At 44.1% G+C, this 23,872-nt stretch overlaps 1 protein-coding gene across 17 annotated transcripts in view; it reads right to left on the minus strand.

Moving 5' to 3' along the window:
• The window catches only part of EPHA5 (EPH receptor A5), a 200,058-nt gene extending 176,523 nt beyond the window's left edge, over positions 1–23,535 (minus strand). For 14 of the 17 annotated variants that reach the window (XM_080589545.1, XM_080589538.1, XM_080589550.1 and 11 more), the window contains exons 1-2: positions 23,249–23,535; positions 8,578–8,642 (exon numbers count right to left, since the gene is read on the minus strand). In XM_080589545.1, the coding sequence (XP_080445671.1) occupies positions 8,578–8,642; positions 23,249–23,366 (183 nt within the window). In that variant the 5' untranslated portion in view covers positions 23,367–23,535. The remainder of the gene's footprint in view (positions 1–8,577; positions 8,643–23,248) is intronic. The other 3 variants (XM_080589542.1, XM_080589541.1, XM_080589552.1) reach the window with 2 other exon arrangements.
• Between the last annotated feature and the right edge of the window lie 337 nt (positions 23,536–23,872).

Below are 23,872 nucleotides of genomic sequence, written 5' to 3' on the forward strand. Positions count from 1 at the left end.
CTCTCCCACTCCCCATTCTCAAACCCTCACTCACAGATCATTCGACTAGCTCGCAGCCCAAGGAGAGGCAGGAGAAGAGCTAAGCTGAGTAACATCGAGCCTGCAGCTCTTCCTCGCAAGCGGAACAGGACTGCAAATAGATTAAGTGCCCACCAACATCTCAAATCACATTAAGACATACTCTGTGCTGTCTCCTGCCAGCTGGATCTGCTGCACAGCATTACGGGCCTGTCAACATTACGGGTAAATAATATTACTGGAAGACCTTCAAGGATGAGAGCCAGTTCACTGGCCCCAAAACATTTTTGCTTAAGTCTATCGAGAACTTTTGCAGCACAAGGACTCAATCCTGCCCCTGCTTCAAAGCCAAGAATTCTCACCTTTGATACTACAGAAAAAAAGCATCCCAAGGAGGGTAATTATCCATAGAAAGCACACAGCTTCACAAGCTCCTGGCTTTTCTTACTTGAGCACAGTAACAAACCTACAGGACACTATTTACTGTGTTTCAACATATAGGTAGTTCATAGTCAATAAGATGCACACTCCTGAAGTGAAGCCAAGCTTTAAAAATTGGTAATTTCTCTAACAATTTAAACATCTCTTCCATAATACAAAGAACAACTTGATTTTCTCTACCAGTGAAATTTTATTAAATCAAGAATTTAATATAATCAAAGCAGTGCCCTGGCACTTGCTGGAATAATCAACGCAGCATAGACATAAGCAAGAACAGACACGTCAAATGCACAAAGCATTGTGGCAAAAGCCAGCTATCTACTGCTGCTTGCTTTCTTGGAAAGCATCGAAAGGAGGTGAATCAAGTGCTCCACTGGGGGTGTTTCAGCCTGGTCTGGCAGCTGCAGTTTTTAGAAAGCCATCAGCAACCTCTACACGTCCCCACTGCTGCCCCTCTTCTGGGAGCTGCCCTGCTCAGCAGGCAATTCCTCATCCTCCCTCTGCAGAGGCATGCTGAAACAACTGGGAATGCCTGCTGCCTACCCAGCCCCAGGACTGATTCTGACCGCCTGCAGCTATCTGGCAACTTGTCCCTGCATTACCGCTTACAAGTCATGAAGATCATCCAGGAGTAGGTCTGAAAAGGTGAAGATGAAACCCTGCAAGATGCAAGTCTCGTTCACTCCCAACACTTTTCTACGTCACTGACGTGGTTGCAGTAAGCTACCTTGAAATAAAAATAAGGAACAGTGATTTTACCACAGTACTTTCAACATTAAAACCAACAGGCCTCATGATTACTGACTGCTTTAGTGAAACACACTAGATAATATAGCTCAGCATGCTTTTTTTCCCCCAAAATCAAGAAGTCTAAGATAAATTAAGACAGTATGAAACCAAAATATTTTGAGGTAAAAAGAGCTTCCAACTAAAATACCAGCATTTTCTCTTGCTGGCTAAAAACCCAGTCCCACCCTCCTCTTTTGTATGCGTGTGCATAGGCTACAGAAACTTAAGAACATCCATTTCTGCAACCAGGTCAAGCAAACAACACGCACGATAGCTGCCATTTTCAATCTCTGAAACTCCTGGCCATTCCCATTAAATAGCTTGAAAATAGAAGTAAGTTTGCTTGAACAGTCTTACATGTTTGGCTGCTGAACTGTTTCTTGAACAGCCACACACCAGGAGTTTGTAGTTATACAGAAGTCAATCAAAAAGCTATCCTGAAGTTTCCTTTGTTTTAAGGTAGCTGATTGGCCTTCAAAAAGCCCTCTAATTTTTATTGTCATCTTTCACTGTCCAATACACAAGGCAACCACTAGCCATGAAGACAAAATAGCATCTCCCATTTTAACACACTATTTTCAGGAATTCTGCACTCTAAAATGTTCACCTTCTAGACTAAAATTTACCATGCTTTTTTTTTTTTTTCCCCTGAAGTCAGCATTCATTCTATTTCATGCTTTTTGAGCTGGCTTTCCTGAATGAGCAACATGAAAAGAAAAGTAACTTTCCTCCATTATAAAAAGAACACTAAATAAAATACAAGATTGCGGTCCTGAATTTATTTCCCAAAAAAAAGCCATTAATCTAAATAAAAATATATGCAGTCAAAGGGGACAAGACCAAGGCCACTGCATTTTAAGTCATATAAACAGATTATGTGATTACACTGTAAGTACTCCAGTGATTTATATATAAATATATATTTAGGATATGAAGTAGTAAGTAGCATAAGTAACATAGCACAAATTCATCAACATAAGCTATAAAATCCTAATGCATGTTTTATAAACCCTGGGCTGTGGCACATGTGTTCTGTAATGACAGTATTTTATTCTACAAAATTTCAGATTCTTCATGACAGCACTATGTTTATACATTTTAATTGTATGGTTCCTAGCTGTTGGATACCAATATTTCTGGAACTGGCAAAAAAGTAACACAGAAAACAATGGTATTAGAAGATAAAGCTCTTCAAAGCTCTCATCCCCAAATGTAATTCTTAGACACTGGAGAAATAAAAAAAGACTTTTTAGCATGAAAGGAGATTATTGTTTGCCGGATGAGCCTAACGCAGACAACTGTATTTACAAAAAGATACACTGAAGGATCAGCCTTCATTTCTTCTGTGGTAGGTTTTCAAGACCAGGATAGTAATGTATAATTCTAGTAATACAGTTCTAACAGAGATAAAGATTTGCTTTATTCTTAATCTTGTAAGTATTAATTTATTTTACAGTACTTCGGAGTATTCCAGGCATTTTAGAGCTCCTTTAATAAGACCTATGCCTTGCCAGATGCTGCTACCAAATGAAGGCTTGATTGATGTTAACAGTGTACAAACCAAAGGGCAGGTAGACAAGAGTCCAGGACAACAAATTTAAGAACACGCTCAAATGGAGTGAGAAGATTTAACTTCAGATGGGAAAGATAAGGGAAAGGACAAAAATAAAATTGTGAGGATGTTCAATGAAAACTGTTCTACAGCACGAGGTACTCTACCTTAAAAGAAGCTACATACCATAGGTGATCTCTTATAGGCATCAGAAAAGCTGGTCTTAAATACAGGGTGTTGGATGAGTACAATGGCAATGTTTGTAAGCAGGGCAAGAAAAAAAAAAATCAAGAGATCAGAATTGCAAAAGGAGACCTTACCCCAGATAGAGTTAGGAGAGGATTCCAATCTACAGCAGTTTGCATGCAGGGCTAGAAGAGGGCAAAACAGATTATCTGGTCTGCTCCTCGCTCCTCCAGAAGAGATCAACTCTGCATGTCCAGAGTATGAGAAATGACAGTCTGACCTGCTATTAGAGACCTCCCGGGAAGGAAACCCCACATTTGCCCCAAAGCTGGACCAGTACGAAGTACTTTTCATCAAATTTCACTTGAATCAGCTTAGCTGGATTACCCAGTTTGCTTCAAATAATTCACAGATGCAGACCATGTTTCTCACTAATCTGTGTATGCTCAAAAGTATGTGCAAATAAATAGCCAAGTTGCAGGGTTTTGTATCTTTTCACCTACTTAAGTCCTACTTTTATATCTAGTATGCTCCCTGCTGCAGTATGAAATGTATTCTTGCCATGTGAGCATATCCCTCTGCTTCCTCTTCCACACTGGTCACAGCCGAGCGGCGGCATTTGCAGGAGAAAACACGGGCTGCCAGAAGTACTGCCCTGAAAATGCCAATTATAATCATAGCTACACGACACAGCTCAATGGTGCCAAGAATCCTTCTCCTCCCGTTCCCCCTATCCCTCCCCCTTTATTTTATTTCTAACCCCGAGGGCAAACACTGCCTCCAATCCAGGATTCCTGCCTAAAATCTCTATCTGAACCAAGATCGACAGAGAAAAAACATGAATCTATTCGCAAGCCATGCTGAGTAATCTAAAGCGCCGTTACTTTTAACTTCAAAGAGGCACCCTAGGGTACCCGTCCTCAAAAGGACGAGCCAGAAATGCTCACCCCTGCTCACCCCTACCCACCCCTCGCCAAAATAAATAAAGAACCAAACCTACTGAAGTCCTGCAGAAAAAAACAACAACTTGGAGAATCAAACCGTTTGAATTCACTCCCCCTGCTTCCAGGATTTGTCCTTACTGAGCACCAAAAGCGGGGGCAATCGCTTTCCCTCTTGCAATTCACATGCAGCAAGTCAGCTAGCGCTCTCATCTTCTGCAATGAATAAAGAATTGAGTGATCCCATCATCCTCTAACATCTCCGCAGGACAAGATTCCTCAGCGCATGTTTATTTTCGTGTCTGAGCCTAAAAAATCCCAGAACGTGGAGCTGTGCAGTGAGCCACAGCACACAGCCAATGCTCCAAGGAGCATGGAGGCTTTCCTGCTCTGTGCCACAGGAAGTTCGAGAAAATCAACGTGAGGTGGAAGAGATGGGAATAAAGTACAGAAGTAAAGCAGGTATGAGGTGCTCCAATTTGGAAAGAAAATAGTGCTCCAAGGTTGTGAAGAAATAATTTTGAAAAATAAACCCTGAAAGGAGCCAGGGTCTGGAACAAGTAAATCAGCACTACCATGGCCACTGAAACACATCAGACATAATTGCTAAATCAAGCCAGTGAAAACAGCATTTATTTTAATCAGCAACTTTTGCAATTATCCGGTTATTGTTAAAAGTGGCTGTGCTTCTACCTGGTCAGAGGGAGACGGAAGAGCACAGGTTTACACAGAGCTCTTTGTAGCTTCCACCCCTGCTATGGCTTTGCGGGGAGCCCAAATGCATCACGCAGAGCCTCCTGCCAAATCAAGGGAGGTAACGCAGCAATTCAGCCTGCAAACGCTGTCTGATCTGACCCAACTATTTCTCTCACAGCACCTCCTACTTCTATGAGTCTCCCTATGATAAAAAATACATTTGGCACAGGCAAATACAAGCAGTTTCTGCAGGGAACAGACTTTTTTGTCCCAGCCGCACATAATGCATGCAAACCTCTAGTATGCCCAACGTTGATAACACTATGCAGCACTTCAGGAATTAGTCTGGAGGTAACAGAGGCTCTGCAGGCCTTCCGTACAGGCAGGGGTTTTAATAAAGAGGAGGCCAGGCTTTTCTGATAGAACCCGTGGTAATTCCAATAACCACCTTCAGATTAAAGCAAACTTACTCCAGCTGCAGAGCCAAGTGGGAGCTGTCCCTTCGGATAGATTCCCTACTCACAAGCTGTGAAAGGGGTGGCATTTCCACACCGATCACGTCCAGCTGGCAGGGAGAAGGTCCCTTTTCTGAGTTCCACTGCTGCACTGACCTTACGAGGACTTCACTCGAGCTTTAACAGATATAACAGCAGGTTTAAGAGCCACACATGACTGCTGAACTGCACACTGCCAGGAAAGCCATCCTGGGGTAACAAGAAAAACAAACTACCAGGATTCATTAATTCTTTGGGGCGAACCAGCAGAAAGAAGCACCTTTGCCTGCAGCAACATCTGGATCCTCACTCCAGGAGGCTTCATTTCTACCCCTGCTTGGCCACTGCATATTTCATTTCCACTGGCCTCTCAATGCTCCATCTGTATAAAGAGAGATTTTTCTTACCTTCCACGAGTATAGGAAAAATGAAACACAGCAAGGCTGAAAGAATATTGGATACTGCCAAAATCTATACCAAATAAGCATCTAGCTAGGCAAAGCTCTGCAGAGACAACCCTGAAGTGCTTCTATCCTTTCCCCTAAAACCCATTATCCCAAAGATAAGCTGGTACAGCCTGTTTTATGGCAGACCAAGGTCTCATCTCGTAGGGACTAAAGCAGCTGAGGTGCTTTATTTGGAATTAGAGCTATGAAACAGGCATACCTCTAAAGCCTAATTTGTATCCAGGCTGGAGCATTGGTCTCCTTCTCCTACCACTACTTTCATTTCCTAAGGTAGAGAGCGCATTTTTCTCCTTGTGTTCAGCAAATACGAGGTGAACAACGGGCTAAATGAGTGCAGCTGGATCTCTCTGGAGCATGGAATGACTTACAGCTTCACTACACATGAACTACCATGGCATACAGCTACAACAAATTTAGAATATGACACCTACTACAAAGGATCTGCCAAAAACAACTTCATTTGGTATGGCTGGACCTCCTCACCCAACTGTTTACCTTTTTTTTTTTTTTTTAAGAATAAATAGGGAAATTATTCTCAAAACTTTCCCCCTTGAGCCTCTGTGATGTACTGAAAATCTCTCCCAGGCATTTCCACAAAACTACCAAGTCTAAATGCTTACTAAGCTTACTAAGCTTACTCAGCTAATGAAGCTGAGCTCCTCATGCAATCTCCTAACAGATGTGGTTCTAGGACAAAGACTAAATTTCCTCAATATTCATAATAAAAAACAAGTGGAAAAGTAGCAACAGAGGTGAAAGCTGCTTCAAAAGCTAATGTATCTCCAGCTGGAGCGATATTATTATTGAAATTGCTACCAAATACTATTTGAATATATGTGAATAGACTCTACAGGAAATACAAAATACCACACATCTGTACGTGGTCTGTGTTTCCACACCTAGGAGTACTGCAAAGCATTACACACTACAAGATTTCTGCTCCGTTCCTTCATAGGGAACAGTGCAGACAGACAGACCTTCCAACATTTCTGTAAGATGTCCTGAGATAAGTTTGTTTGAGAATACTTCGAAAAACAGCCTACATTATCTCTAATCCCAAAGCTCCCCTCTCCTTTCCTAATTCAAATAGTGAAGTAACAGTTAAGTATTTACACAAGGTAGATCTTAAAATTATCAAGCGCACAACAGTATGGCTGCAGAACAGCTGACTGCAGAGCAGATAAGGGGGTTAAAGAATTAGGCCTGGAAAGTCTTTTTCAGTACTTGTAAAATACTGCAAATATATTAGGCCAAAAGAAACAACTGGGCTAAGCTCATGGATTTTTATGACGTCCCATGAAAACAAGGAAGATTAAGAGGAGATTTCTGGAAACTCAAAAACCAACTGCCTGATTCACTTTGTATTTGTGGAAGTTAAATTAAGGAAAAAAATCCTCCCTATTGAGTCAGTAACCATTAATTTGGCATTCATGAGTATACTTCCAGGTGCTGTTTGGAAACTGAGCTTGTAAATAAAGAAAAGTTTCTCTAAATAATGAAAAAACAACTGAGGCTTGTAGATAAGATATTTAGCTTTTCATTTACTCATCTACACACACAGACCCAGATAACCAGTCCTGAAGTGTTCAGAAGATATTTCTCTACTGATATCCCTGTAAGGACACTTGGAGGCAGCAACTGCTTTACACCCTAGGAAAAATACTGAGGTAAGTATTCAAAAGGGAGAACGCAGACATTAAGAAGTGGACATCAGGATCTTTGCAGCGTGATAAGATGCCAACATACTGCTCTGCCAGCACATCTGGAGCTGGTTATTCCGATGCTCACACATGCAAGGGGAGCAAGTTTAGTTCTCATCTTTAAATCAAGAGAAAAAAATATCGCTAAAGACTCCAACCGCAACAGGCTTACATCTTGAACCGAGTTCAGGATGAACTAAGCTCCCCACGTGCTTTTACATTCCTGGCATAACCAGGGCCTGCAAGCATGCAGCTTGTCTGAGTGAGGCTGCCATTTCTACTCTTATCTACACTTATCTACTTATTTTATTTGTAGATAAAAAAAATCAAAGCCAGATTTGAATTTGCTCTGTAGTATAAATGCATGGGGTTGACTGTGCTTTATATAAACACTGCCACCATTTTTATGACAACCAAAGTGGAGTGCAAGACAATTCTGCAGCCCATTTCAGCCGGTGTCTAAAATCTTACAATACCACATTCCTGAAAGCTGCTTTGTTGGAGGGCACAGCTGTGCAGCATTTCTATCTCAGGATGCTTTCTCACATCACAGTGCTCATGGCTCCTAGAAATTGACAGGAACACTCCACATTTTGCAGAAACCAACCTTGCAAGGCTATCAAAGCTCTCCGATACATCAGAGCCTCAAGGATGCCCCAGTCAAACCAAGGCCAAAATTCACAGCAGCAACTGCTCACACGATTCAGTCAGGCCAAGAGTATTAACACACCTGAGCTCTGTATTTATTTCAGGTATCAAATTAGGACGCCAGGTTCCTTCAGCCTGCAGTACAATTAAAGGAAGGGACACAGGCTCTTCAAGGCGCTTAAAGCTCACCTCCTGTTCCAGTGCTGTCAGCTGCCAGAACTTTATCCGGAGCCTTAGAAGTATTTCTGAACAGCTCTCTTTGTTTGAAGAGAACAGTAATGCTCCAGACTCTGTTTCAGAAGAAAACTTGCAGAAAACTGTTGCACCCCGAAAGCTCAAGAATCAGAATTTATCACTTAAAAAAATGTAAATAACCTCATGGCTTTTTTGGTGAGGGGAGGAGCGAGGGCGCTCACTCATGATTTATTTTAATACTTGTGACTGGCTCTACTGCATAAATATATCAATCCCCCAGCCACACAGCTCCATTTTTCCAGTCACAGTGTGTTGTCATATGTGTTTTGTTGTTTTTTTTTTCTTTCCATTGCCAACAAATCACTCCAGGGAATTTTGAAGCCCAGTAGTATACTTTCCGAATGGAAACGATTAGTATAATTTGGGTGAAAAAGTAAACAACAGACTTACCCCATTTTTTGGGTAGGCTATCCATCCTAGATCCCCCATCACTGTGCGTGAGTCCAGTAAATTCACTGTAAATAAGAAAAAAATGTTAAGGAAGATGTATGGGTTACGAATTTCAGTAAACATTTCAAGATTTGGGTGGCTATGGTAAACAGGCTGTTTATAATTAACCACGGAAGTTGGATTTTTTGTGAAGCAGAACAACAAGACAATAACTCCTCTAACAATGAAGTCATACCCTTTGAGATCTACCCGTGAAACAAAGCTGCACACGCTCTGAACTTCTGCAAGATCCAGATTTAAGTTCTTGTGATCTGGTCTTTTGGGGAGGGGAACAACTATATACAAGACCTACAGTATACAGGTACACACAAATTCATACATCAAGGCTTATACACACACATTTCTTCTTTTAAGGCGGTAGAGTCTTTAACATAACGAGGCCTTTAAGACAAAAACAAAACGAGAAACAATGTGCAGGGCATCCTAGCTATTGTGGATTCAACTTTCAGAGTATTTTCTGTGGCAATAGTACACTATTTTCGTTCCCTTGCAAATTTTTCTAAGTCTTGACAACTTCATTATAACATATCCAAGGGATCACCATCTTTTCCACCCAAAAATGCAGTGTGGCTCTGTTAAGTCAGGTAAGCAATCAGCAAACAAGTTACATTAAAGAGCAATAAATTATTCCCGAGTTTACAATATTTTCCCTCATATTGCCTGAAATACTCAGTACTTGAGTACAAAGTGTCAAATAATTAAAAAATAAATCCATACACAATTCAGCTTAGGAAAACTATAGCAGCTTTTGGTGATGAACTTCCCAGCGTCATCTCTTGTACCCAGGGCTTTAAATCTCCAAGTTAAAAAACAGACTGAATCCACAGCTGTTACACAGAACCTCAATCTAGGAGGAACTTTCTACTATAAAAGCACACAAATTCCTTCTCTGAACTACAACACATGCTTCCAACAGCATAGTTGTCTGCATAACACAAACTCACATTTTGAACCCATGTCCCTCCTGAAAAGGAACCAATTTCCCCAACTCTTCAGTTCATGGTCTCCACTGTACGTATTCTTTAAAAATCCCACCAGAGGTTTTCAAAATCAGACTTTCAAGACCTTCAAGCCTGTGATGAGCTAGCCCGAGAATAAGCTTGAAATGAGTAGAGGATGTCACACGCTCCTTTAGAAATTAAACCATTTATGTAGGTACTAGAAAATTGGTAGAGAAACGGTATGTCTGTACAGCTATAAAGAATGGGAATATCAATCCTCTTCCCTGGAACTCTTACAAGGTTTACTGGCTGTCTCTGCACAGCCAAACACACACCGGTGCAAACGCCAGGCATACAGACCCTCACACCAGCCCAGGTCATCCTGCTGCAATCACCATAGACAACATTAAAATGTTGCCCACTGAGTTCTTCAGACATCATAATTACACTATTTGCGGGGTACCTGCTCGCTATAATACAAACACACCGATTGAGTTCCTGTAATTAGCATTCTGCTTCAAAGTGCCTTTTTCCCCTGATGAGTCAAAGACCTAAATGTACAGAAGCATAAGGATTTAATAGCAAACCATATTATATACGTAGGGGCAAGAGTAATAAAACATGAAGTACATTATACCAAAATAAAAAGCATGCTCCTTTCAAATGTTAAGGAGAATTAAAAAAAAAGATAAAAAAAATGATTGGACAACAGATCTAGCCTGAAAAAACAAAGTTATCAGAATCAAGTTGGTCTTAATCACTGTATTACACAGAAAGCTGACAACTCTGTGCCCATTGTATGCAAAACCAGCCCAGAAGGCAGCACTGAGGCAGAAAAATTAGTCCTCAGCCCTGGCATCAAACACTTGTAAAATATTTGTTTATCTAGATATTTGCAGTGGATGCAATTATGAATACATCATGCTATCACAGGGCATGTAGATGTTCTGCCATGTCTGGTACTGCTTCTAAAACAGAAAACACAGCTGGGGGCTCACAATGCTACCAAATTAGAGGACATCCAGTTGAAACAACACTCGGGGATTTTACTGAAGTCTGTTCAAAATAAGGAAACAAAATCAGGTGGCTTTCCACCCCGCAGTCTAAGCGATGTAGAAGTATTGCTATCATCTCCCATTACAGATGTCACCCCGTAACAGCCAGCTCTTCCCCTCCTGAAGGTTCAGGTTCATTAATTTCTCCTGCTCCAGCTGAAGTCAAACATCAATACCCAGCTGCTCCTAAATCATACTGTGCTTTCTCCTTTTTAATGGGATAACAGGGGCGATCTTAAAATATTCTTTAAAGCAGGACACAAACAACATGTCCCATAATATACATGTATACCATTTCAAAAAGGAGGGGGAAGGACTGCTGCTGCCAACAAAATGGCAGGATACCCAAATTCCTTCTATTACAGTCACTGTAATTAAACCATGCAGAGCAGTATATTCCTGTCCTAAGTTGCAATGGATGCAAAACAAGTATTGATCTACATTGTACAACTTAATTAAAACTTGTCCCGAAGATGCTGCTAATGAATGTAATTAGATGGTACGTTTGACGCCACAAAGTTCTTCATGACATGCTAATTAAGAAAAGCAGCAGAAAAAGTGCTTTTATTCAAACATCAGATCATAAAAAGAACATGAGAAAACTAAATATTGAATTATCTTTCTATCAATGACAATTTTTAAATCGCTGTTATTAACTTCAATTTCAAAATAATTTTCTGCATATGAAAAGATAACACAACCCATTCAGCTCTAACTCCAGTCAGTGGAAATTCTTCTGTCGGTGAGTCAGCCGACGGCGCTGAATACTAAATCTCCAGTTAGGAAAGAGGCATTTCCTCTCTTTTTTTCCCAATAGGATCCTAAATAGAGCAAGACAAATAGGAAGGGATGAGATACACCTTTTGACGGGCACAGCACAGGAGCCCAAATTCACATGCCAGGAAAACAAAAGCCGCCAGTGACTTGGAGCTCTCCCTGTGTCTGGAGACCTGCAAGGCTCCCAGGATAATTCAGATGGCTCCGAGGGGCTGTTGCAGTCACAGCAGACTCCCTCGCTGCCCCATAGGCTTCTGCCCAGAGTTGCCTTCACAGCATATCTTCTAAAATACTGCACCGTATCGATCTGCTGAGGAGCTTATTTAGCTAGTAGTTATGCAAAATCGTCAGCAAAGATGGAAACGTTTTGCTTTCAGAATCCCCCAAATTCCCGTATGAACAAACAGAAATCACCACTGCTCCATCCAGGTACGAGGCAGCTGCCTTTTCCCCATCAGCACCCCACCCAGCCATCTCTGGCAAATCCTCGATTCACTCGCAGTACTGCCACCTCCCAAATCCACCCTAATTCGGAGGGGCACCAGGCCGGAGCCCTGGTGACCCTGCTGCGATGCTGCGGCAGCTCCGCGCACAGGGGTACAGCGCTGCTGGAAACCTTGCTGCTGCTGGACTGGTTTTCCTTTAAAAACTGCAGATTGGCCAGGCTGGGAGAGAAACAGCAGGCAAATGGTAGCTAAGCACATAGCTACCACGTGGAAGGCACTGTTTTAGCAGAGGATTTATAGAAGAGCTGCTGCCATCACCACGAGATGCTTGCACCGCTTACCATATGGCTGCCCGGGAAGCTGTTCTGCACTGGAATAAAAAAGCTGAATCTCTCCAGTTTTACCCACAAAAAGGGGAAAAAAAAGACTAGGGGTCTCAGGAGCAGCGGAAGCAGTTCTTCCCCATCAAACCCGAGACAACTAGCAGCACACACTTGGCCACGGCTGTCTAATAGCTGACCACAGGAGGTGGTAGCTCAGGAAAACCTCCAGCTACATGCTTAAGGTTTACTTATTTTAGGAGGTCCAACGCCAGCTCCTGCACAGCTCAGGAGCCCTGGGCCAGCCCCAGTGCTACAGATACCCCACAAGCATAACCCAAACCTGTTCTCAGCAGCCCTGGGGATGCAGGCAAGCTCATCCCACTGAAGAAGTCTCTCCAGAAACTGCTAGTGACTCTGTCTGCCCCATAACCTTAAAAACCTCCAGAATAACAGAACTCATTTATTCCCACTTCCTTTCTCCTTGGCATCAGCTAGACGTGTCTCAACGAGCGAGAAACCTCAGAGCCCATAAGCACACTTAGCACCTGTATCTCTGCCAGAGCGCTTGCAGAAGCCACATGCATACATTCAAAAAATGTTTTTTGCTCATCTCTACCGGCAGTGCATCCATCCCACAAGCCCTAATTATTTCTAATGCTCAGTCAAGGGGAACACAAAACCGCACAGATCTATATCATCATTAACTTCCATGCCTTCAGGGTAGGATAAATGATGATTAAGTCTAAAGTCATACCACAGCCTTTTTTTCTTCTTCCTTTTTTTTTTTTTTTTTTTTTTTAATACAGAATAATAGCCAGGGGAATTTGCATACACTCTTGTTCTCAGACAGGCTGCTTACTACGGGTGAGCAATCAACTTGGAATAAAACCAGAAGTGAGCTAAACCTTTGCCCTGAACTGTAGCTGGTGAATTAACAGTGTTTTTTTCACTCATGGATCCCTAACAGGCGATTGGATCTGACTTTTTACTCACATGTCCTCGTCGCACTCATACCACAGGCATTTAGCAGCTTCACCATGACGACACTAGGGTTGTGTCTGGAAGGAAGCACAAGAAATGCCAGAGCCGACAGCATTCAACGCTGACCTAAGCCAACGCATCTGCCCACACGGCGCAGCATCCCAGCTGATGCTGCCACCTAAGACACGGAGCCACGTGGCAGCACCAGATTGCACAGCTGAAAGCAGGGCAGGTCTACCACGACAGCACCGCGGCTGGAGTTGAAGCCACCAGTTCATGGACTTCTGGTCACAGCACCTAAGTGGAAGGGCTCCTCTGGCTCTGGATCAGCCGAAGCAGCTTCAATTCCTCTGCTCCAGTTTCAAGCAGGGAAAGAAAACAACCTGAAAAAGAAAAATCCCCCAACCGCCAGGATAAAACACTGAGTGCTCGCGATCCTGCCAGCCACACATCCTCATGCCGTGTTGGCATCCAAGGATCCACCAGGAAAGCGTTCGTGGCTCAACCTGGGGAAAAGTCTCCGCAGGCATACCAAAGACTCAATCCTTCTGGGCTGCAACAGTCTTTGAGCTGATTTCCAATAAATCCTTATACATCAGCACCACTTGCAAGCAAAAGTTATCCACGAGGCATACCCTAGTGAAGTTATTCATGCCAAATCATCCTAGAACAGGCAGAATGGTCAAGATAGCATGAACTGATAGATTTTACATCTTGAAGCCATAAAGTCATATGAATTTTATTATTATTATTATTTCACTGAAATAAAACTAAAGTAAGAAGAAAAAAGTATCTTTGACCAAATCGATACCCTATCACAACATGAACGGGAGTAAAGAAACCTTCACTTAGAGCTTGAATAAATATTTCAAAACATCACATGATTTCATAACTAGCACATTCTTAAAGAAAAACACTTGAATGAAAATGTTTTGGTTATAAGAAACTGAAACAAAACACCGCTTTAATACATTTGTTATTAATTCAACAGGAATCCAAGCACTGTTTTCAGTAACCTGGGTCTGAACTCCTGCATGAAAAAAGGTGCGAATCGAGTGAGTGCTCCTGCATCCTCAAGGCTCCTACATCCTGCAGCTCCTGGCCTCCTCTGCACAGCCCTCCAGGCATCGCAGCCTTCTCACCCAGCCTGCTGCCTCTGCTCTCTCGTCTCCCTGGGCCCAAGGCAGGGGCACAGCTGCCAAACGTCACCTCTACCTGAGCTGCTTTCTCCTGCTGCTGCGTACCTCCCCGTCCTTCCTCCCGTGCTCCTGGAGTTCACAGCACTACCAAGACACACCAACTGCAAAGGACTCTCCATCATCATGAGTCAAAGTTTTTCTGCTTCATCAATCTTCGCCGCTTTTATCGCGGTATTGTTGCCGTTCGTTTCCCAACTGTTTTCCCTGTTGTGCCAAGTATTTCTTCAAAAAGTATAAATCCAAGGCACTCCAACAAGTGACAGTCAAAAATAATCCAAGAAAGCAAAAACAAATGAAGAAATAAAACTCCTGAAAGAAATCAAAGCTATCAGGAAGCAGATGTTTTGTATTAATTAGCTACACTGAGTTGAGACAAAAAATAAGCAGGCAAGAGCCTCGGAAACATTTCCATCAGTGGAAACCAAGCTAGAGTGGAGTGCAAGCTGTAGCAGTACCTATTATTTATAGCCCACTGGAGGAAGAAAAAATACACTACTTAATGAACTCGCAAACTAATATTAACTGCAGATTTATATTTTATTATGTTGGCTTCGTTCTGCTTTTAGTTTTCTCATGATTCCCTTTTATAGCAAGTGCCAAAATGCTAGAATCTGCATCGCAGATTCATAGGTTTTTAAGGCCAGATGGACAACTGCAATCACAACACTGGCCAGGAAATTTTACCCAGTGTTTTTTGCATCACGTCTGTAATTTCTGTTTGTGCATACTGTTTAGAAGGGGGGCAATATTGCCCTTGGTCAAAGCTCTTTGGGTTGGCTGCATTTTTTCCACAGGCTCAACAGTGGCCATAGCACCTGGGTGTGGGACCAGAGGCTCACTTCATAACTGGACCCAGTAAAACAAACAGAAAAGTACCATTTTTTTCCCCTTATGAGGATTTGCTCTCAAGACAAGAGGCAGTCATTTATTCCTCCCACCATACTTAACAGAAGTGGTCAGAAAGATTATTTATTTGACTCCAAAGCACCTGGAAACTTCCAGTATGGTTTGCCTTTTTTTAAATGGCAAACTCTTCTATTCCCACCTATTTTTAATTGAAAAGGAATTATTCAGTGTGAAGAAAGAGAGAGTCAGTGAAGTTTTCCTAGCCCCACTCGTGAAATCCCCTGGAAACAACACTGTACAGACACACTGGTAGCTCTCTGGAGCAAGAAAATACCAGTGCTGCCTGCAGACCCCGGGTCTCCAGCCACTACCAAGGTATCTGTAAGTGGCTGAAGGACACAACCTGTTTCCCTGAGACCCTCCTTTTAAAGCAAGCACCTTATTAAGCACACAAATGAAGGCCTAAAATCCCAACAGATTCCCAATGCAGTCAAACCACCTGCTGGCAGCGCTGAAACGCGCCCTCGTGTTCTTCCCTAAATCAGCACACCACCAGCTAAAGGCAATCTGAGCTCTGTCCTCAAAAGGGGTCCTCCAAGGCACGGGCATCAATCCTGTTACACTTATAACTAAACTCAGCAAAGGGAAAGAAACTCACCAGGCACATCCAGAGTTGTCAAGGCTGTCAGCTTTCACTACCAGTGGACTTGCAAGACCTCACTGTCCGGCACCAATAAAGCCTTCCTGTTGACAATAATGACTACTCTGCTGCCACTGAGTTCGCTCAAGTAGAAAAAAAGGAACTGACATAACGCTTAGATAGCATTCGGGAGCAAAAAAATGTTTAAGATGATCTATTGGCTTTTCAGGGGGCTGACAGTTTATCCCTTCTGTTTCAGAAAAGGGTAGAGGCTGCTAGTGGGAAGAGCACACTGCCAACACATTTTAGGAAGAAATTGCGTTTGAACATTAGCAGAGCAAAGATGGGTTAACCAAAATGACTAGATTCTGGAGAAATTAACTTAAAGGCAAATATGCAGATAATTTCAAGTAGTTTCACTGTTTTGGCAAGTGCAAAGCAGTCAGAAACTGACAGAAGTCCACCCAGAAACATCATGAAATGCACACTACTGATCCTGAATAATTAATTTACTCCCAAATGTTTCTCTACCCCCTCAGGGAGCTATGAAGTTCAAACTTGTTGTTCTGAATTCCTCCTTACAATAAGGGATCTGAATTAGAGAACCTAGGAGTTAACATTTCACAAAACACTTTGGTGCTGCCCATCACACCTCAATGTAGTAGCTGGCACAAAAGCCTGCAACCCCAGGGTCCTGCTTTCTCTTTTACAGGCTCCCTGGGTGACCTAGGGTAAATCCCAAGGGATTTACATGCCTGAATTTCACACTGCACATCTGAAAATACCTGCTTGGCCTCCTAAACCTAGCTCTTAACCTCCCTGAGTAAGCCTGTTTCCTCTCCACGCACACCCCCAGGCACAGCTTGCTCTGCCCAGGAGCACGCAACCTCAACCCTGATGATGCTCAGGAGCTTGAGGGAGGGAAGAAAAGGGACAGGAATTACCCCGTAACCCTCAGAGCTGCCAGACCTGCTCACAGAGGTGTTCCCCATGACACTACGTGCTACCTCACCTCCTCCAGGAGAGCTCTCCCATCCATCCAGCTCATGGCCACCTGAGCAGCTCTGCCTGGCCAAAGTCCTCCTCGCAGACCTCCTGCACAACTCAAATACCGTTACTGCATCCCCAGCAAGACTGCCACAGGATGTGCTGAAGCCCCAGCATGCTTTTTCTGTCCCAAAGCACATTTAGTCCTATTTCCAAAGAGCAGAGGCAGGACGGCTGTGCTCACACGCGCAGCACAGCACCCTCACCCACAGCAGGCAACATGCCATCAGACCTCTGCAAGCAGCCACCCCATGACCCCTCCTGAACCCAGAAGTCGAGTGCTGCAAGGCCATGCTCCTGTCCCCTCCTGACCAGCTTCCTTGCAGGAGAGAGGGATAATTGCTTCCTACCTCCACCAGGATAAGCGCATTAAGCCTTCGGAGAGACTCAGATACTGCACCAGCCAAAGCCACAGCAAATACCAGAGCTGAGACTGTAAAAGAGAATAATAGGTCAAAAAGACAACTAAAAGGGTAACAAATCCCTACGGACCTAAGCTGCTGAGAGCCGGTGCTCGAGTCTGCCGATACAGCTGGCTGGAAAAGCTACTGGGGCACCAAAGGACTGCACTTCAACAAAACCTGTCACCTCCGTGTCCTGCCAGCCAGAGAGGAGGTGAGGGACATGCACGACGAGAGCAGAGGGCAATTCATCTCTCAGCTCTGTTTGTGCCAAAAAAAAAAAAAAAGAGACATCTCAAGTACAAAACATTTTCAAAGGAAAAAAGAATGCTAATTTAAAATACACAGCAATTTTACTAAAGCGATCAAAGAAAATGAGTTTTGCAAAAAATAGTTAGTAAAAATTGCTCATTCCAGCCCAGTCATTAACTTTTTAACATTATTTTTTTCTATATTTATCAATACTGAGTAAAGAAATATTCCCAGTGCCAGCTCACCCAGGCTGAAATCAGGCCCCACAGCTCACTAATCCTTATGGTCTGTGAGGAAGGCATCCTTATGACAGAAAAAGATGTTTTACTATAAGCACAAAGGTTTTTTCTACTTCTTTTTTAAGCCTTTTTAACGGATAGCAGTCTGAGCACCCACTGAAAAGCTGCATGAAATGTTTTCTTCCACAGAAGTGAGCACTTGGTAACAGAAATTCACTACTTCCACAAAAATGAAGTTTGTACCTTTTTTTTTTTTTTAACATGCCATTCTGCCCTTGAAAAAAAAATTGCTTTCTTCTTTCGAGGCAGAGTCTTAGTTCTCTGACATCCCTCAGCCATGGCTAAAGCTCACCTCTATTCACCAAAACAATGGAGCACTCACTAAAAGCTTGCTTTCAACTCCAAGCCAGGAAGCCTGGGGGTCCAACAGCCCCGCTTCCATTCCAGACCCCAAATACAACAGCGCCCAGCACCACTGCTCAGCTGAGTGATTCCTGCTGCTCTTTCTCAGGCTGGGGACTCCGCCATAGCTCAGCACATGATGGAAACAAGGATTTCTGCAGAAGCAACATGGAAATCCTCAGGACAATAAAGCGTAAAAGCAGCTAGATCAGAGAGCAAGGCACCATATAACGAACTGTCCTGGCTTTGCAATTTCTGGAAGATTTTACGAAATCCTGCTCCTACCTTCCCTCTCATGGCTTGCTACAAAAAGCACTGTGTATTTACTGCAAACAAACGTTTTGTTACGGGTGAGGTTTTGCTTTCTTATTTCACAGCAACAGAAGAGCAGACGTGGAGATGGACGGCGCGTTGGAGCCAAAAACGTTAGGTAACTGTGGGAGAGATCACAGAGGAGGGGGAAGAAGCTGTCAGACAAGCCCACTAGCTGTTCTCCTTCCCCCATGGTACCTGTCAGTTTATCCATCTGTAAATTGATTTGCAAATAGCTGCTTTATACATCAAATTATGGTGTCAAACATTTGCCATGCTATAAGCTGACGCTCTGTCAGTGGCTCCGTTTAAGACAGCTTGCTTGTTTTCCACTATTTATTACAATTTTTAAAATATGCCTCAAAAAGAAATAGGTACTATATTGAAGTCAATTTTTGCTATTGTTTATTTCCCTTTTTTTCAACATGTGTCATTAGGCAGCAATGCTTTTAGTCATGTACTAGAAAGTGCTGCGTTTCAAATGCTGTTTTTACTGTCAAAATGATAGCAGTTTCCATTATAAAATCATGACAGAGCCATTCTGAACCTCTTGAAAAGCCATACATCACATCATCCTGATCCCAAAAAGACCATTAGACATGAGCTGTCCCTCCTCATTCCAGTAATTCCACTGCAGTAAATTTAAAAGTTAATGGGATTACTCCTATGAGTAAAATAGGTGTACAGCACCAAGGCTACACACTAACGTTACGGTAAGTGTATAAGGGATGGTTCCAATACACAAAAAGAACAAATCCCTCCTCAAAAAGTCCTTATAAAACACTGCTGACGGGCTGAAATGCGTCCAAGATGAACAATTCTGCATACTCAACTGCATGCTAGCAGTACTCAGGACCTACAGAATCACAAAAAATACAATAGTTGAAGCACATGAAGTCAAGCCAGTAGGAGAAACACTGAAAATGTCTCATATTTATTTCTACCCAAAGCATTAGGCTAATTGAAATAGACTGACAGGAAAATGAGGAGTATCTTCACACCTACATCTACTAAACACGTGAAATACTCCTTGAAAAGGGACTTCATTCGCTGACTAACAATAAACATTGTTGTACCTAAATAGGCATGTGTGGTGTTCCATGACAGAAATGATACATTGCCACAAAACAAAACACGCTTGAGTCAACATACTTAAAACATGTAGGCTCGTTCCATGCTCTGCCATGAATAATCTGCAAATTATAACCTTCCTCTGTGTTTCCCTGTACCAGACCCACCCCTTTAATTGTATTCATTTATTCAAATTTAAAATGATACATTAAGACAAACCAAGCTTCAAAAATTCCCACAAGAATTCATAGGAGGAGGATTGAATGCAGGAGCTTAAGAGCAGAAGGCTATTCTTCAGCTCAAGTCCCTGAAACAAATGCAACACATATTACAAAGTCACATTTGCTTTGCCTTCCTCACCTTTGTCTAAGTCACAGCCATTATTTGAAACTGTATTTCTTTTCATCTGCTTTCATAACATACCCTGTTGTAACAGCGCTGCCTCCTCAAAAGCCCTGAAATTAAATATTCCTTTTTATTTAATGACAATTATGCTCGCATGTTGTTGAGTTACTCTGTTACAAGAAATCAGAAGATGTAATGTCCCCCATTCTTTTAAAAATGTACTCCATTTGTTTTAAAAATTTGCCCACATGACACTTTCTAAGGTCATCTGGGTGATTTCCAAACAGGAGCTGCAAACCAATCCAAACCCACGGGTGACGTGTAACAAATCATGCTGAAGTTGGGGCTGGTGCTAGGGGTCTTTAGACAAGTCCTTCGTTCATTCTGTGTTTTACCTAAATAATTTACAAAAGCCACTTCCCAAGCCCTGGCACTTCCAACAGAATGATTTAAAACATGCATTTTTAAACCAAAGGAGGTGTAGGAAACCCATTCGGATACTCCAGGGCTGTCTCTTGTGCCTGTGACAGGTCAGAAGTTGCTGCCAGCAGGAGAAAAAAAAAAAAAAAAAAAAGAGATACAGCCCACACAGGAAATCTATTTGGGTTTACATGCTGTCACTTCAAAATTACAAAGCTCCCATAAATATACAGCTTAGGTAATTGCAGTATCAACAGTGTTTCCCCCCTCCCCGTCTGAAGCAATGTATTTCTCATTGTTATCACAACACCCAAACGCAATTTATTTCTGCTCAAGGAAATGTTTGATCAAACGCGATGGTAACTGGAGGGCAGCAGTTCCCTGCACATTTTCATAGGTGATGCATTTGAAAGTAATAAACCCCTCGTGAAATTCTGGCATTTCAAAATTCTGCAATATTTTCATAGCACATTTTGGAATATTTTCACGGTGACAAATTTCTGAATTTGTAAAAAAAAAAAAAAAACAGTCAAAGGGAAGAAGGAAAACTCTCATTCTAATGAATGAACTCTGCTGAAGAGTTACAAATAATGGCTAAACAATACCTGGAACATGAAACAGCACTGAGCATTCATCCTTCAAGGCACATTTTGCTTTTGATACATAGTCTGAGAAACGGCAACTGAAATAAAAATTGCTTTTATTTCCCTTTCATAGAGAAACGTGGCAGAAATTCAATTCAGTTTCCCCAATGTATATTCTAAAATCTATAACTGGAGATATCTACCATTTACAATATAGGCTAGGAATTCGATACTTCCCCATAAAAATGGCAGAAGCTTCTGAAACTCAGCTGTGCTTTCCAAAAGCTATTTCCATGCTACGGAACCCAAACACTGAATTTACTTTTCTCCCCTCCAAATCTACTTTTCTCCCCTCCAAATCTTAACCTAGATTTTTTAGAGTGCTTTCCCCTAAGTCTCTCTCCACTAGAGGGTAAAACAGAAATTCAGGCACTGTGAATTGTTAACTGTACATATCTTATCCTACAATGTCACTGTGTATTACAGTAAGATTTAGAGAAATAAATGTGACACAGAGCATAAGAAAATAGTAATTATAAGAATTTACCATCCTCTATGCAACTATATGTGTTACGTACCAATACAGCACAAGTTATCAGCTAGGTGTTTTCTAACCATGGCGAATAAGATGAGGGCTCACAACAAGACCCAGGAAAACCAAGACAAACAACTTTTAAAAATATTCACAGTTTTGAGATGGCTACCTCCATCCAAGCACAAGTAAAGTTTCCGACCAGCTGAATGTGACAACTGACCCCAGGGGAGGATCTCTCTCTATGGACCTAAAAGCAGCCTGGGTTTGAACTTTTCAAACCCAAATCAGTGACAAGCATCAGTGGCATACGGCGAGGCGGGCTGACTTCAGCGTCTGAGGTTTCTTTCTCATGCAGTCGTATTCACATACTGCAGGGTGAGCCGTTCCCAGAAGCAGAGCCGCTCGGTAGTAATTGGCAAAGGAGACATGCTGCGAGAAGCACTTGTCAAATAATGCTTGTTTACAAATAAATCTCCTAGCAGCAAAGGACAGCAGTTATCGAGCAAGTTCAGGTCCACAGTCAGACCCCCCCCACACCAGCAGGGTTTTTAGCTTTGCATTTACTGAAGAGACAGAAATTAGAGAGCGGCAGTCAGAAAAACAGGAGGAGAGAGACCGTGAAGCAAACGCTCACGCTGCTAATCATCACTGTAATATTCCCCTGCAACCTCCCTGTAAAGATGCCACTAAACCAGTTTGCTCAGCAGTTTCATTAATTGTTTCCAGCCTTGCTTCCTATGTATGCCGCCTGCCCGCTAGCGCAGAGGCACCTCTACACTCGGGGAACGGTCCCGTTGACTTGGGCAGTATCATCCGGATTTTCCAAAAAAACTGGAAAGGGTGCCCGAGACGGGGCTCCGAGCATCCCTCAGCCTCTCGGCACGGTGTCGGGGAGCAGAAGAAGGTGCAGGACGGCGAAGAGGCAGGTGAGCGATGGGAAGAGCCTGCCACAAGCAGCCTCCCCGGCCATCGCTCCCACGGGTGAAATCACCCGAAACCGCACGGGGGCAGAAGGATTGGGCCCACCTCTATCTCACCCCGAGGCGAAGCCAAAGCCATTCCCATTCCTGCCCGAATCAGTGCGTTTCCCGAACGCTCGGCATCTCCGCACCCAGAAGAGCAGCATTTTCCCCTCCCTTTACTTTTTTTAAGCCACGACCCGCATCATTTGCGCTCTCCGAAACAAATTGCAGCTCGCTGGTCACCTCAGGCCACATCTCTGAGATTCTGGCTACCGTTTTCCTGCGTACGTCCTCCCTCTGAAGGAGTTTCACAAATAATTACAGTGTATCGCAAAAAAAAAAAAAAAACCACAGCCTGCTACGAGCAAGCAGCATCCCTTCAGGATGCTCAACTTCCCCATCCACTGCTTCCACCTTACGGCCTGCCATAAATGCAAAATATATACATTACAAAGATTCAGGCAGTGCCCAAAACAGGTAGAGGGGGTAAAAAGAAAAGTCCGATTTGAAAGCCTGGAAGAGCCCGCGCCAGGCAAGAAAGCTGAACACACGTTTTTGGCTGGTGGCTCAGCACCGCCACGGCGCTGGGTCCCCACCACCGGCACCTGGTTTGAAGGCACCGAGGGAGCGCACTCCCTCCCACCCCAGCCCACGGAGCCACGCCGAGACATCCGTGCAAGCCCCCCCCCCACATAAAAAAAAAAAAACCAGCAGCTGCAACCCTACAAAACGCCCCCCGGCTCCATGCACCTGTGCGAAGCCGCCCGTGCCAGCCCTTCCCCCGGCTCGGCACCACCATCGCCCCCCACCCCCGACGGCCCGGCCCCGCTCACCCTCGCTGCCGGGGCTGGCCAGCAGGCTCCGGAGCGCTGCGCACAGCAGCAGGCACGTCCAGGCGGGAGCCGGCGCCCCGGCACGGCCGGCCCAGCCGCCACCGCCCCGCAGCCCCATCCCGCCGCCCCTCAGCGCATGGGGCCGCGGATGTTTTTCCCCCCCCCCGACCCCTTCCCCTCCCTCCCCGGCGCTGCCCCGCTCGGGTCGGGCGGGCTCGGGACGGGATGGGACGGGGCGGGCTGGCAGCGCGGCTCGCCTCCGCTCCGCTGCCGTCCAGCCGCCGGCGCGACTGGGGAACCGGGGGCGGGGACGGGGGAGGCGGCCCCGAGCCGCCGCCATGGAGACGCCCCTGACGGGGCGGACCCGCCGCCGCCTTCCCCGCGCGGGACCGGAGCCCGCCGGCCTGAGGGGGGCCCTGAAATGGCGGCCCCGCGGGGGCACCCGCACGCCTCTCCCGTACCCCCTTCCCGGGCTGCCCGAGGGGGCCGTGGGGTTGTTGTGTTCCCCCCCCGCAGCCTCGGGGGGTGCAGCCGGCCCCAGTCACACCGGGGGGTCGCAAACCGGGGAACCTGCGATTTAAGGGCAGACACAACGTTGTCCCCATCTGTACCAGTCCCCAGCGC

This window comes from Anser brachyrhynchus (assembly GCF_964034855.1).
Source record: "Anser brachyrhynchus genome assembly, chromosome: 4".
Lineage (NCBI taxonomy): Eukaryota > Metazoa > Chordata > Aves > Anseriformes > Anatidae > Anser > Anser brachyrhynchus.